General features: G+C 36.1%; 1 protein-coding gene across 5 annotated transcripts in view; it reads right to left on the reverse strand.

Annotated features, from left to right (window-relative positions):
• Positions 1-14,657, reverse strand: part of CHD7 (chromodomain helicase DNA binding protein 7) — a 126,780-nt gene that overhangs the window by 28,411 nt on the left and 83,712 nt on the right. For all 5 annotated transcript variants that reach the window (XM_048939908.1, XM_048939911.1, XM_048939909.1 and 2 more), the window contains 8 exons: positions 12,517-12,572; positions 11,249-11,363; positions 9,436-9,519; positions 8,431-8,568; positions 8,213-8,334; positions 7,544-7,787; positions 1,938-2,114; positions 609-752 (listed from right to left, as the gene is read on the reverse strand). In XM_048939908.1, coding sequence (XP_048795865.1) covers positions 609-752; positions 1,938-2,114; positions 7,544-7,787; positions 8,213-8,334; positions 8,431-8,568; positions 9,436-9,519; positions 11,249-11,363; positions 12,517-12,572 — 1,080 coding nt within the window. The remainder of the gene's footprint in view (positions 1-608; positions 753-1,937; positions 2,115-7,543; positions 7,788-8,212; positions 8,335-8,430; positions 8,569-9,435; positions 9,520-11,248; positions 11,364-12,516; positions 12,573-14,657) is intronic.

A 14,657-nucleotide genomic window follows, 5' to 3' on the forward strand; every position in this document is an offset into this window, starting at 1 on the left:
ATGTCATGCCTCAGCTAAATCCTATGAGTGATTTTACAGTAGTTTAACTGTTACCTATTTACTTTTAAAAACATTTTCATACATAAATGGAAAAAAAAAGTTTTGTATATGACCGTCATTTACATTTGACATTTAGAACATGTGGCATTAAGGGTTTTTCATTTTGCTTTGATTTATGCATTTCTTTTATTGGACAGCTTGAGAAATCTCAGTTCTTGAGTCAGTCAAGAAAGCATCTCCCTCTGGTTGCTGCTTGAAAACTAGATTTCAAATGTGTTTGTTTGCACTGAAGTCATTGATAAAACTCAGATATCCACTCCACAGAAACTACAATCCCTTTACTCCGATACTGACAGTCAAAGAAGAGAACTCAATTCCTTATGATCAATTGTCAAAGCAGCATAAACAGTTACAAGTTAAAATGAATTTTGACCAAAAGCAAAAAGAACTCGAAATGAATTCCAACAAAGCAAAAATAAGGATAAGTCCACTGCAGTCATCTAAGAAGAAAACAGATATTACCTTTAAAAACAAGCAATAAAGTTCAGATACAATGGAATGATTAAATTCACAATATCTAAACAGAGAAGTATGTAAGGGCAGTCTACCTGTTCTTCAGTTTTCAGATCCCCAAATTCTTGCATGAACGTGGTTTCGGATGGGAAGCGACCTGGTTCCAAAAAGTGAAGCAAGCTAAATAGCTCTTCCACTGTATTTTGCAAAGGAGTTCCAGTAAGCAGCACTTTATGCTCCTGAAAGATTAAGACAGAGTTGCCTAGAAATCCATTTAAATCCATTCTTTTTTTAATACATAGGTATAATCTCTGTTTTCTTTTTGCCTCAACTTTATATATAATTATTTTTCAGACATTTATAAACTAGTGTTTCGGTCTTCCTTCAGTTAGCCCAGAAAAATACTTCACCTCTTCAGGTGCTCACAAACCAGAGTATGAAACTGACAGAGATGAAAGGAGAAGTTGCATGCTGCTTTAGAGGAGGTACCCAGAGAGGTTAAGCAATGAGCCCAAGATCAAACATGAATTTAATAGCTGAGAAAGAACTGAAGTGACAAGTCCTGTTCCTCCATCTATAGCCATAACTGTAAGCTCAGCTTTTCTTTAATGGTAACTATAATAAAAATAAGTTCTATACAATATTTTTAGTAACTTTCTTTCATAAAGGCTTCAAGACTACTTCAAGAAAAATATTATTTAACAATGAGGAAAACACAATCTGAAAGCAACCTACAGGTCACCAGTGCTAGTGTAAGACAACGTTTATTTTTACCGGTTTTTGAATTCCAAGTATTAACTTGGCTTGACTGCATTCATACTACAGTGAATAGCTTTAAATTCATCTTCTCAATCTTCTCATTGTTCTTTGTATGCTTAGTATTACATACTTCATCCATAAAATGTGCATATATATTTATGAAAACATCAGAAATCAACTCACATTTCCCTTCCTTTTAATCCCTTCCATAACCTGAAAGCAGTTCCTTATGGCCACACAACAAATTAACATGAGAGCTGATTTAATTCAGATTAATTTAACTCTCACAGATGTATTTAGTCAGCAGTCCACATTATACGTCTAAATAAATGTCAAGGTAAAGAAGAGAAACTGAAGGACAAGTGATTACAGAAGTCACATGAAAAGTGAGAAGGGGAAGAAAAAACCTGTCAATTCATCTAAAATAATACACATAACTACAGGTTTAAATTAATGAAAAGCCTGATGAAACATCAGCATACCAAAATCCAATGTATGTACGTGCTTCCAGGTGATTTAAAGATTCTCAAGATGCATTCTCTCACTCTTCTTAACATTTAATACTTAAGAAGCAATACTTTTATTTTGTGGTGAAACTGCAAATTGAGACTAACGAAAATACAGAAAATGCAGATTTATTTATTTTAAAAGATGTACACACTTACCAGATCCATCATCTTGAGTCCTTCCAAAAGCTTACAATTCCTGTTTTTCAGCCTGTGGGCCTCATCGATTACCACACAACGCCATGGAATGTTTCGAAGCTCGGGGCAGTCAGTCAAAATCATTTCAAATGTTGTGATAATAGCATGGAACTTGTAAGAGCCTTTTATCACACGACCCTAAAAAGAACAACGAATGTTAGAGTAAACTGATGTAAACTGACTGTCAACGAAAGAAAGTAAATTTGTTTCATCTTCAGAATTCACTATGTAAAGAAAACCCAGAACAGTACAATGGGTAAATTATTTTAAGCAAATGAAGTCATTCTTGCTGACTCATTGAAGGAGGGTAAATGTCTTCTAACTTTACTACTGGTTGATACCAAGCTAGCTATGCCATTTTTCCTGCAAAAAGGCTCACAGAATCACTGCATATTCATTATACAGCTAAAACCAATGGGATGAAGTTCATCAAGGGCAAATCCCTGGTCCTGCACTTGGGCCACAACAACCCCAAGCAATGCTACAGAGTGGCTGGAAGGCTGTCTGATTACATGATTACAAGTATTTCAGCTACAATCTGAATGAGCAAGCAATAGTGTATCCCTGCAATATTCAAAATAAGTTTTGCAGTCTTTGTCAAGAGAATTTTTGTTTTGTTTAAATCAAGGAAATACATCAAAAAACAATACAAAAAACCCTGAATTACATTAAAGATTCACTGTCCTGATCATTAGAATATTCTGCTCTCAACAGTTGTTTTTTTTTTTTTTTTAATTTTTTTTTCTGATGAACATCAAGTTTCACCCACAATTACAGCAAGCAGCTTTCAAAAGAAAAAAAATGCTGAACTTATAAACATTTTCTCAATACTTTTGAGAACTTGTTTTAAGGAAAGTTCAACGCTATGATTAAATGCCGGACATCTTCTTCACTAATTATTGTTAGCTAAAGGTCTTATTAGGGCTACTATTATGCTTCAGAAAAACCCTGAACAGTCTTCAGAAGAGATCACAAAATGAACACTGTATTGATATTGTGTCATATTTCTTTCTAATCTTGTTCAAATAAATACACAACCAGATATCTCAAGCGACACATGCTCTGCACACAACACCTGTTTTTGAAAAGACTGGCATCATACAAGTTCAAAGCCCATCCTGCTTTGAAAACTGTGCATGTTGTAGGCTGTGCATCCAGTAAATTTCAAGAGAACAGATCTTTTACAGTGAGATGGCCATCTTTCCTTTTAAATATGTGCAAGTCCAAATCCTCCTGTAAGTGACCTGTATATAATCCTCTGCAAGCTGCGGTGATCAGAATTGGCTTCAGACTCTTTGAAAGGAAACCCGGTATCTTGAAGTCAGCAATATATCCGCATATGCATATCAAGAGTACCTCAGAGGAAGAAATTATCTGTTCAACAGTGCTTTTGCATGACATATTCTAGAAACATTTATCTTCTCAGGGGATTAAACAATTGTAATCTAACAAACAGCAGATGAAGATACACCAAGTAAGCAACTTAGAAAGATAGAGAAGCGAAGCACTGTGATCTTTTCAAGAACAAAATATAACTGCAAAAGATACGAAAATGCAGCCTAGGAGATTCTTTCAGTAGCAGGACTGCCATAGGCAACCTCATGACTGGCAAACAGTGCACTACAAAAATCATCCTACATAAAGCAATAAAAGGGATCCCAATTGCATATTTAGAGCTCAATGAGACAGCACTGTCTATTGTATTGAAGTGAGTGATCATAAGAGTCAACTAAATAGAAACTGCAAGATCTTCTGAAGGTAAATTTCACAGTTTGGGGCCTTGAGGACTTAGGATTCTTTTCCCATACTTTCAAGTAACGCTATTCCTGTCATATTTGAGAAATGTAGAAGCAGAAATTATCAGGCAAGTGACCTACAGCTTTTTCACAGGTGACTTAGACAATGAGGAAGTCAGTTTACCCTGTTTCAGTGTGGAATCCAAATGAAGTTCTCTGATGACAGAAACAGAGGAATTTCACATCAATTTACTCAGAGAACATATTCCACTTGAAGTAGGTTCTCTTAACAGGAAAGAGTTTCCTGTTTTGCATGGAAAATTCTAGAATTAACTAAAACAACAGAGGCAGCCCAGATGTGCAATAAGTAGATGTGATTATAAAAGATGGGTTACGCTTAGGTTGTATTACCTCTTAGAGAACACAAATAGACAAGGATCAGTGGCTGTGTATAAGAACACAACTACTAAGATGACGACATTTCACCAGAAGGGACACTAGAAGGTTAACATGGACTTTTCTCACTAACCTCAGACTCCATATTGATGAACTGAAGAGCAGATGTGAGGAACATATATATTTACTAATTATAACAGTGAGGCACTTGGAAAAAAAGTCTCACTCATTCCATAGAGCACACTTTGACATCTTCGGTAAAAGGAGTCCCTATAGGTGAAATATCACCTTACACTGCTGTCTGCTAACCATAGCTCTGTAGCTTCTCAGCAAGGAAGAAAACAATGCAGGCAAGAAAATATTCTATTAAATCAACACCCACAAAGTCCAAAAAGGATAAATCACATAAACTAGAAAAAGTTCTGAATATCAGTAGCATTATTTCAGTTAAAATCAGCCACATACAAGGTATCCTGACTCTGCAAATGAGCCAAGTGCTTCTCTTCGCCATCATTACACTGCAAAGCAAAATTCTCTCAAACACACCTCAAACTCTATTGCAGGGCTCTGCCCTTAACTTTTTTGGCATACACAGTTTTCCCAACCCTACAACAGAACTTTCAGAGTTAGGATACCACAGAATAGCATTTTCTTTTTTTGGTATTCCATCAAAGGAAGGCTTCTGGTAGGACCTGTCAGTTTTACTGCTCAAGAATACCAGAATAGGCTTCTTTCCATAAATGTCACAAACAATAAAGCAGGAAGGGATATTAAGGAAGTATTTCTAGTCACATGATATTCTTAGCATCAAAATCACACCACTGAAAAAATTTGTTATCAACTACTCTCTAGGTTTTCACAACATCTTGATTGGTTACTGGTGCTGATTCTGAAATCCAAACTACTGCAGATGGGGTAAGGGCTTCTCATGCATGCAGGTTTTTATTATTGTCCTTCAAAGTCATTCAGATTTTCAAAACGTTCAGCTGTCTTTTTGAAAATCTGCTCAGCTTGAGAGGCCTCTTTTCACATTAAGACCTAAAAAGCCAGAGATGTCAATGTCTGAGTTGACGCATTTGGCAAAAGGACCAGAAATCATACTGCCAAAGCCTTCCTGCCTTCTCTCTCTCCCCATCCCCCATCAAATACCCACTGGTAGTGCCTTAGAGGATGCCAGACTAAGCACTTCATGTGGATTGCTTTTGTCAGGATGCAGAGACACTCTTCCCCTCACAATTCAGTTTCTGCCATGCATTTCACAGCTGATGGAGTCTTACAGAGAATAGAACACAGAGTATTATTTCACGATACATCTAAGCTAACTGCCACCAAAAGGAAGAGTTCATTTCTGCCTCATCTCCAACCATGGCAATTGTTTGACTCTCAACTTAAACCAGTTAACAGAGCAAAGGTAGCAGAAGCACGTTCATTTCTCTATGCCATGAGTGCTTTGCCATTGTACTTGATTATGGGGTCAAATGACCACCATGGTCACTGCAGGAATAGTAACTGCAATACGGAAAATATTTTGGCATAATAGAGACAGCTATAATTGTATAAAACAATTTAAAAATGATATAAAATATCATCTTTGCTATGAAATATTTTTAGACAGATAAAATATAAAATAATTTCAATTCACTTGTATGTAATACACCTAGGTAAGAAGTTAAGAGTGATTATTATCCTCAACTTCAGGGCAGCAACTGCCATTGAAATTAATCATCTTTTACAACAGTGTATCTGATTTTGATTTGATTTGGAACTTTCTGTGATAAACTGTTGAAAGAACAGTTATTTCCTAAGCCAAACTGATCCTGCTTCTAGCTCTTACAATTTACAGTGCTTCTCCACTAGACTTAAGTACCTGTTTACCCTGATGGCATGTCAAGTTGTGCCACAGTTATTGTCTTCAAAATTGAAAACAGACCTCAGAGGAGCCAAGTAAAAACTATCTTGCAGCAATCCTCATACAACGATTTCAGTTTCTCACCACTTACTGAGCAAAAGGCAATAGAACTAGGCAGATCAGGACTACACACTAAATTAAGAACAAACAGAAGAATGTTGTAAGATTTTTACTCTTAATAAAAATTTCTTTCCTCCCACACACTTTTCACTCGCCCTTTTAACTACTGCCTCACAGTAAGAACTCACATTTAACTGGTTCTGTGTCAAGACAATAAAGGATGTACATTTGTCTTACATTCTCCTCAGGAAAGAGCTCTCCCTACTGAAGAATGAACTCCATTCTCAGACAGTAGATAGCCCTATATTTAGCTATTCTGAATATTGTTAATTTGAATCCAGTAACACAGCTTACTCTGTATCCTTTAATTGTCTTAATTATTTCCCACTCTCGCCATCTTTGCGTCATTTGAAAACTTCCTCAGTAATGACTTTATGTTTTCTTTCAGATCATTGTTAAAAGTGTTACATAGCCCATGGACAAGAGCCAATCCCTGAAGAACTACACCTGAAATGCAAATAATTTCTCATTTACAGTTACAATGAAAAATATCAGTCAGCCAGCTTTAAATCCACTTAATGTGTGCCATATTGATTTTATATCATTCTAGTTTATTAATCAAAATATCCAGTGGCATAAAATCAAATGCTTTACAGAAAATCTAAACATATGAATTTACCACTATCGCTTAAGTTCTGTTGGAAATAATACCCCACAGTATTTCAAAAAGAAGGGTTGAACTTCCACTTTTTTTTTTTCCTTAATTGCGAAGACTTGTTTCGCAATAAGATTCTATGAATGCACTCTATTTTCCCTCCAATCCTTCTTACACTGAGCAAAGCCATATGTGTAAATGTTGAGAACTGCTGTTCTTCATAGCTTCAGTTTTTCAAATAGTTTTCTGTTTTCACCCTCCCTTCTTAATTTGTTCTCCTTATATCATAAGAACTATTCAACAGAAATGTAGTAACAGAGGCAACAGAGATTGAAAATACATCTGACTTATAAAATTTGATAAACAAACATCAACTAGCAATCTCTGCATGCTGGTCTTCTCCTGGAATGGTAGACACAGAATGGTCTTTCAAGCTTAGTTCCTTTAAAGCATTTTCTCCATTAAGAATCCTTCCTGCCAGTTTTTCCTCAGGAGTACAAAACAATGAAACCCTTGCATGTAACAATAAAAAATAAAACCTGAATACTCTATCCCAGTAATTTAGTCTATTCTATTCTATTTCCAATCGATCTCCTGGCTGCTACTAAAATGGTGTCTCTTCACACACATACATTACTATTAATTGAAGCCTACTACCCCAGGTTTAGTACTACACAGAACCAAAAAACCTAATTGATGTTTGTAACCTAAGATTAATTAGCTACAGTAAAGCACATATTGAAAAACAACAACAACAACAAAGTCAACCAAAAGAAACAAAACCCAGAATAACTACACAAGGAGCTCTTACCTGTGGATCTTTGAAATACATTTCATACAACTGAATGGTCCGCCGGCTTGCTTGACTCCCATGATACACAACCACATTCAACTCTGTCCAGGTGCGGAACTCCCTTTCCCAGTTGGGAATTGTGGACAACGGTGCAATAACCAAGAAAGGACCATGGATTCCTTTCAAATATATCTCATAGAGAAACGTAATGGACTGGATAGTCTTTCCCAACCCCATTTCATCTGCTAAAATGCAGTTTCGCCTGAAAATAACAAAAAAACCATAATCTTACATCAAAACATAAAAAAAAAAAATCACTACATGAGTAACTAAAGAGAACAAAACATTTCTAAAATGACAAACTTACATTGAAATCACACCACAATCTTTTTTGATATAAATAAATACTACAATTTGTGAAGCATTAAACAGGTACCTCCCAAGCTGGGGAGAGGCAGTGTGGGTATACACGAATGCCACAGGAACCTATCCAAAATATCTGTGTTTTATATAATGTTATGTTACATCTCCATAAGTAGTTTATATACAATTTCTGCGATGGAAAATGAAAGATATAAATAATTCTAAAATCTCACATCAGAAGGGTACTTTAAAAGGTTATAATTGCATATAAACTAGAAAAGCTTTTCCAAAGTAAGATTCAGTAGAAAGCAGTGTTTTACGTACGTGTTGTACCAATTGAAAAGAAGCCAGTTTACTCCCTCCAACTGGTATTCCCTGAGTTTGTTATTGTTTTTATACTCCCTGGAACTCTCCGATTTCTTCCAGTCATCGGCAGGAGGTCGCTCCTGTTTCAAATACAGCAAATCCCATTAGTGGTTTCTGAAAGACCACATTACTTTACTATTCTCAAATAAAACCCTCTATACGCAGCCAATTCTTACCACACGCTCCATTTCTGGCTCTCTAGACATCAGTTTCTCAAACTCTTCGATCTTAGCTTGGTCGATGTCTTGCTTGAGCTCCCAAGTGCTGTCTTCATAAGGTAGCGAACACCACTTCACCAGATAATGAGTTACAGGCTTTGTCAAGATAAAAAAGATTAGATCACAATATAAAACAATAGAAGTGAAACTTTTTTTTTTTTTTTTTTTAAGAAGTAAACAGGAGATCTGCAAGCTAGACAAAATTCAAAAAGCATTTAAAGACCTAAATGTCTGAACCAGCCCAGAGGATAAGCAAGCAGCAGGTTGATACCTTGACAAGTTAACAAAGTCATATTAGAATAGAGGGAACTTATGTGAACCTAACACTTTGCTTGACATCACTTGCATTAAACTAACACTTTGAAGTAAAACAATACTGGTTTTCCAACTGTTACATTTTCAAAAAGTCAACCATTCACAGATCACCAGTATAAAGATACTGACACCGTCACTGAAGCTTTATTTTCTCTCAGGATCAAAAAGGAATCTCCTGGAAAAAAAGCAATCTTGTTCCGTAGAATAGGTCATATAAAGTAAGAAACAGTAAATTCAGGACCTCTTATGAAACATCTAACAATGTCATAACTGTTTAGACATTGTTTAACACCCATTTTGGCAGGGCTGTTGCAATTTTCATTTCAATTCTGTACTGCTTGCATGCACATCACATAGCTAGCTACAAATCAGGGCTGGTTTTCCCTCACCTCTTCATGTTTGTTGGCCCTGTAGCACATTGGGTAGTTTTGTTTTTAAATGTAAGTAACACAGAAGTTTGATTTCCCACTTAAACTCCTTTACTCTAGGGAAAAAGCTACGTTACCCAATGTTTTTTCAAATGCTTTCACATTTTCTGCAGAAATACCCAATGATAGCTTCAGAATTGTTTATATATTCAAATTTATAAAGAATACATTCTAAACAGAACATTCATATGACCACAAATACATTAAAAGTTCTATTTACCTCTCCATTATCATCTGTGCTACGTGAAAAATCCAAGATTCGATCAATTTCCACATAATCTGGATTAAAAAGCTCATCATCAATCTGTTCAAGGAGACAAGCAGAAAAATATACAAGATATCTTTATTAGTCCTTCCTGAGAGGAGAAATTATTATATATTTCACCAGGCAATAATATTTTGGGTCACGGTGACACAGAATTTATATTTGGCAAACTTCAACATGTTAATTGAAATGCTACAATTCAGCAAGATCATTCCCCGTGAGGGAATCAGACTTCTCAGACTTTGTTAACTGGGCCTCTTAATTACTGTGTGAAACCTTTTACTGTGAGAGAATGTTTAAGAATATTTTAAATGAAGTGTGAAATTACAATTCACTAATGAGCAATCGAAAAGGCTTATGGCATGCAATGCATTTAGCATTCTTGAAAACTACAGCTTGCAATAAAGAAATTAGAGACTTGTACAATAAGTGCCTTTGGATTATTTTAACTACAGGAATCATCTAACCGCTTTATAAGGTTTCAAGATCATTTCAAAAACAGAAAAAGCATGGCATGTATGTACATACTGTCCAAAAATCTCATTTTGTTATATCCTCTCTTTCCCCTTCCAGAACTTACAGAGTTGACAACAGTACAGAAGAGCTATGTTTCATTCTATACTTTTAAGATCCCCTCCAATGGAAAAGCCAGACAAAAGGGGTAAAAACTATGCTCATTTTCATAGTTAGGAAAATAAAAGAGAAACAAAACAGATTCCAAGTACTTACAATAATTTGTGACACACTTGGAAACATTCAAAAAAATAGTTTACAAAGAAGGCAAATTGAAGGTTTCTACACTTAAAAAAAGATGTTAAGTCTCACAATTATGTTGCTCAATATACTGTATTGATTTTATTTATTATTATTATTATTTTTTTTTTTTTTTTTTTAAGTTTTCATGTATTTATTGACTTCTTAAAAAAAAAATCAGGAATCTTGAGGGTCTGCTTAACTTAGTTCCTCAAGCATTAGCATTATATTATGCTTTTAATTCCTCATAGTTGCCACCACATTTTATAATAATCTCAAAGCATTCCTTGGATATTCTGATGTAGTGTTGATAGATGCCCTATATTCTGCTCTAAAAGCATATCACATCAATTCCTTCTCTCCTAAATTCCTGCAAACTTTATAATAATATATCAATCAGGCACACTTAATAAAAACCTGTGGTGACTTTATGAAAGTTTTCCATTTCCAACAGATTTTGTTCAACTTGAACTATATAGTAACAATAAGTACAAATAAATAAATAGGTACCATATAAAGCTGTTTTTTCCCCTAAAAAAAAAAAACAAAAAACAAAAAACAAAGGGTACATTACTGAAAGATAAGCTTTCAGAACCAAACCCGCAGATTTGGTCGTTTATTGACAGGACCCCTGCCACATTATTGCTTATGGCTCTAAGTGAAATTAAATTGATGATAAAAAGCTTAGAATCCCTAGTGAGCAGCGTCCGTAAGAGAGAAAAATGTGATGCATTTTTCTGGCATAATCAGCTCCTGACAAGAAAGACCTTGTACTGATTCAGTAAAAGTCAAGCTTACAAGATGAACAACTAAGCATTCACTTTAAGCAACAAATATATAGTAAAAAGTATCAAGTCAGAATAGATAACTTGAATTTCATAATCGTACAAGACTTGGATTGCTCATGGTTGTATCATATCAGAATAAATGCTGATATATTACAGTTGCCAAGTCTTCTGCTTGTATACAGAAAAATATTCCTTAATCATCTAAAGGAAATAAAAAATCATCGTACTTCTGAAAGGAATTTGTTCTGGCCCTGTTTTGCCTTGAACCGCTTAATCTTCTGCTGAATTCTCTTGTCTTTGTCCAGCTCTTCCACAGATGCCCACTGACAATGAAGGTAAGAACTGGAAGACAAAACAAAATCTTACTCAAACCTGCATTATATTGCATACTCCAACGTTTCCCACCAGTGCAATTAAACTTCCCAGCACAGTGCAGTGCTGTACTTGGGAAACTGGACACTCTCACCATACAAGATACAAACATACACAACATTTTTGGGAACAGCACTATAATTAGAAATTGCATGCTAGTCACTGAAGTTTCAGCATTTATAAAATGAAAAGAAAAACCCTTGCAAGTGCACTTCTGTAGTATTTCACCTTTAAGAACACACACAGTTTCAACTAAGAGAAAGCATCTCTCCTAAAATGACTATTCCCACGTCATACATTTAGCTGTATAACTTTTGACAGACAAAGAGGTGTAAGACACTATAAAAATATACCAAAGTAATAGCACTAAACAAAGCATTGTTAGGCTATTATATCATGCAATAATCAATATAGTGCAAAGGGTACAAAGGTGGAAGATATTTGAAGTGAAGTCAACTATCTGCAACTAGCAGCAAGAAACTCAATTCAAGTGAATTTCTGCCTTTTGGGTCAAAAAGTTGGTAAAATTAAACAAGATATGCTACTTTTCTTGAAGAAAAATGAACTTACCCAGCTGTGAAATATTCTATATTAAATACTGATGGCACTGCAGTTTCAGAGAGCAGAAGTAAAACACTGTACTCTTCTCATCACTACCACACCCAGCAGCTACCTGCTGGAATTCTGGAATCTCATTGTTATGATAGCAAGTCACTTTGTTGAACACAAATCTTGTTTTTGAGGCAATTTTATGGGGTATTTTGGATTAGTCTGCAGGCACATTATAAGATTAAAACTCCGTGGAAGTTAGATCTATACAGATAAGTGTGTGTGCTCATGAATCTGCATGTATAATTGGACCTTAAATTAAAGTTTAATAGCAGAGCAATTTGACCCACATATTTCATTTTGGAGAGAATACAAATTAAGAAGACATCAGGCCTGCTACCACCAATGCAAAGTACTTCCTCATTTAGTTGCCACTGGTCTGGGTTAAACATTAGTAATATTTAAAGTTGATTTAAAGTTGGATAGTGTTCTAGGCAAATGCTATAATATAACCATTATGTGAGATTAAGTGAACTTAAAAAGATATGAACCAAACTGGTAATGGGTTACTTACAAGTTTTTGTACTTCACATAGAATTCTTCTATTTCTACCTCCTCTCCATTCTCCATCTATAAGGAAAGCATTGTTGAAATATGAATTGAAAGACTGAACAAGATGATTTATTTATTGGTAACAGAAACGCAGAATATGGTGCCTATGTACAGAGCAGCAGAGACGAGCAGAGGGGAATGAAGGTGTAGGTGGGGGGAGGACACGAGAAAGGAGTTTCCTCCAGCAGCTTACCCAAGTACATACTGCACTGCTTACTACAACTTCCAAGACATGAATCATTTGAACTCCTCCCTAACCACATGCAGCTTCATTCACAACCTCACCCCAAATCTGGCTTTCTGCCAAACCCACAGTGTTAAGTAGAAGCCAAGTGTACCATTTTCTCAGGCAGCAGCCAATTAGCAACTGCACTCCTGAATGCCATATGTATTATTTTTGGCTGGCTCATGGCAACTCTACATTGTGGGTTTTGTAATGTTTTAAAAAAGAGTTTTAAAAGGGGTTTATTCCACCATATAGTTAATAACTCCAAACAAGAAGCCATATAAAACTAAACCTTATACCTCTGCTAGAATTTTAGTGCATCGGTGTTCATGGCTTTAGTTTTACTCAATGGTGCAATTAAATTCACTCAGGCAAGATGTCTCACATACAGAGCAGCCAAATTAAATTAACACCCAAAAACTACATTTAAAGCAAGGTTAAAGTTGCGATATAAACCAGAAAAACCAAGGGCATTCAGTGCTAAGGGTTCAGACTACCTTTAACTCATCCCTAGTGCCAAAGTATTGCATAACATATGGCATGCAATTCAAAAAGTATTACTCCTGAACCTTGCCATAGGACAAACTAAGGACAGTGCACCAGGCACACGTTTAGAATTCAGTTTATGTCACAACATTAACGGTATGTTTGCTAATGAACTTTGGAACCGTTTTAAAGCAAAGAGGATTTTCTTTTACGTACTTCATCAGGGACAACAACACCAGCAACAGCAACACCTGCAATATTGTGTGTGGCACAAAACAGATGAAAACATTGACCCCTGTATATATCAACATCCTCCATTTTATATCTATATATACATAGTGATAAAAAAAAGAGTAAAAAGATTACTCTAAAGCTAAAGAATGAATTAGAATCTTTCAACATCTTTCTCAAAGAACAAGTTACTAGGAAGATATTACTTTCACAGCATCACCAATTAAAAAGCAACACTAGTAGCTGCATCAAACTCTATTCTAAAGAAGTTAAAATCATTCCCAGGCTCTCATTTATGGAGTATACATCAATACAGGTATCAATCATAGGGGATGACCTTCTGAAGAGAAGCTTTGCAGAGAAGGATCTGGTGGTCCTGGTTGGACAACAGGTTGGCCACGAGCCACCAGCATGCTGTTCTTGTGGCCATGAAGGCCAATGGTATCCTGAGATGCATTAAAACAAGAGTGGTCAAGGCAGGTGATCATCCCCTTTTACTTTGCCCTGGTGAGGCCACATTTAGACTGCGTCCAGTTCTCAGCTCCTCATTTCAAAGATAACAGGAAATCTCCCAGAAGGAGTCTTGTAGAGGGCCACAAAGATGATGCAGGTCCTGGAGCATCTCCCTTATGACGAATGGCTGAGCAATCTGGGTCTGTTCAGCCTGGGAAAAAGATGACTGAGAGAGGATCTGATAAATCTTCATAAATATCTAAAGGGAGGCGGGAGACAAATGGATGAAGCCAGGCTCCTCTTTGGTGGTATGTAGTCATAGGACAAGGAGTAACAGCCTAAAACTAGAACACAGTAAGTTCTGCACTAACATGCAGAAGAACTTCTTTACAGTAGGGGTGACAGAGCACTGAAACAGGTTGCTCAGAGAGGTTGTGGAGTCTCCTGTGGAAATACTCAAGATCTATCTGGACACCGACCAGTGCAACCTATTGTAGGGAACCCGCTTTGGCAGGGGGTTTGGACTGGATGATCTCGAGGTCCCTTCCAACCCCTGCAATTCTGTGATTCTGTAAGTAATCCTTCTCTTCCAGGCAATCAAGGGACTTAATCATTTTAGGGTTTATGTCTGGTACAGTTTGCTTATGTTCCTCTCTACAGATGTGAATACCTGATTCCACATAGGGCTCCCTGGACAAATGGAAGAT

Source organism: Lagopus muta, chromosome 3, assembly GCF_023343835.1.
Source record: "Lagopus muta isolate bLagMut1 chromosome 3, bLagMut1 primary, whole genome shotgun sequence".
Classification (NCBI taxonomy): domain Eukaryota; kingdom Metazoa; phylum Chordata; class Aves; order Galliformes; family Phasianidae; genus Lagopus; species Lagopus muta.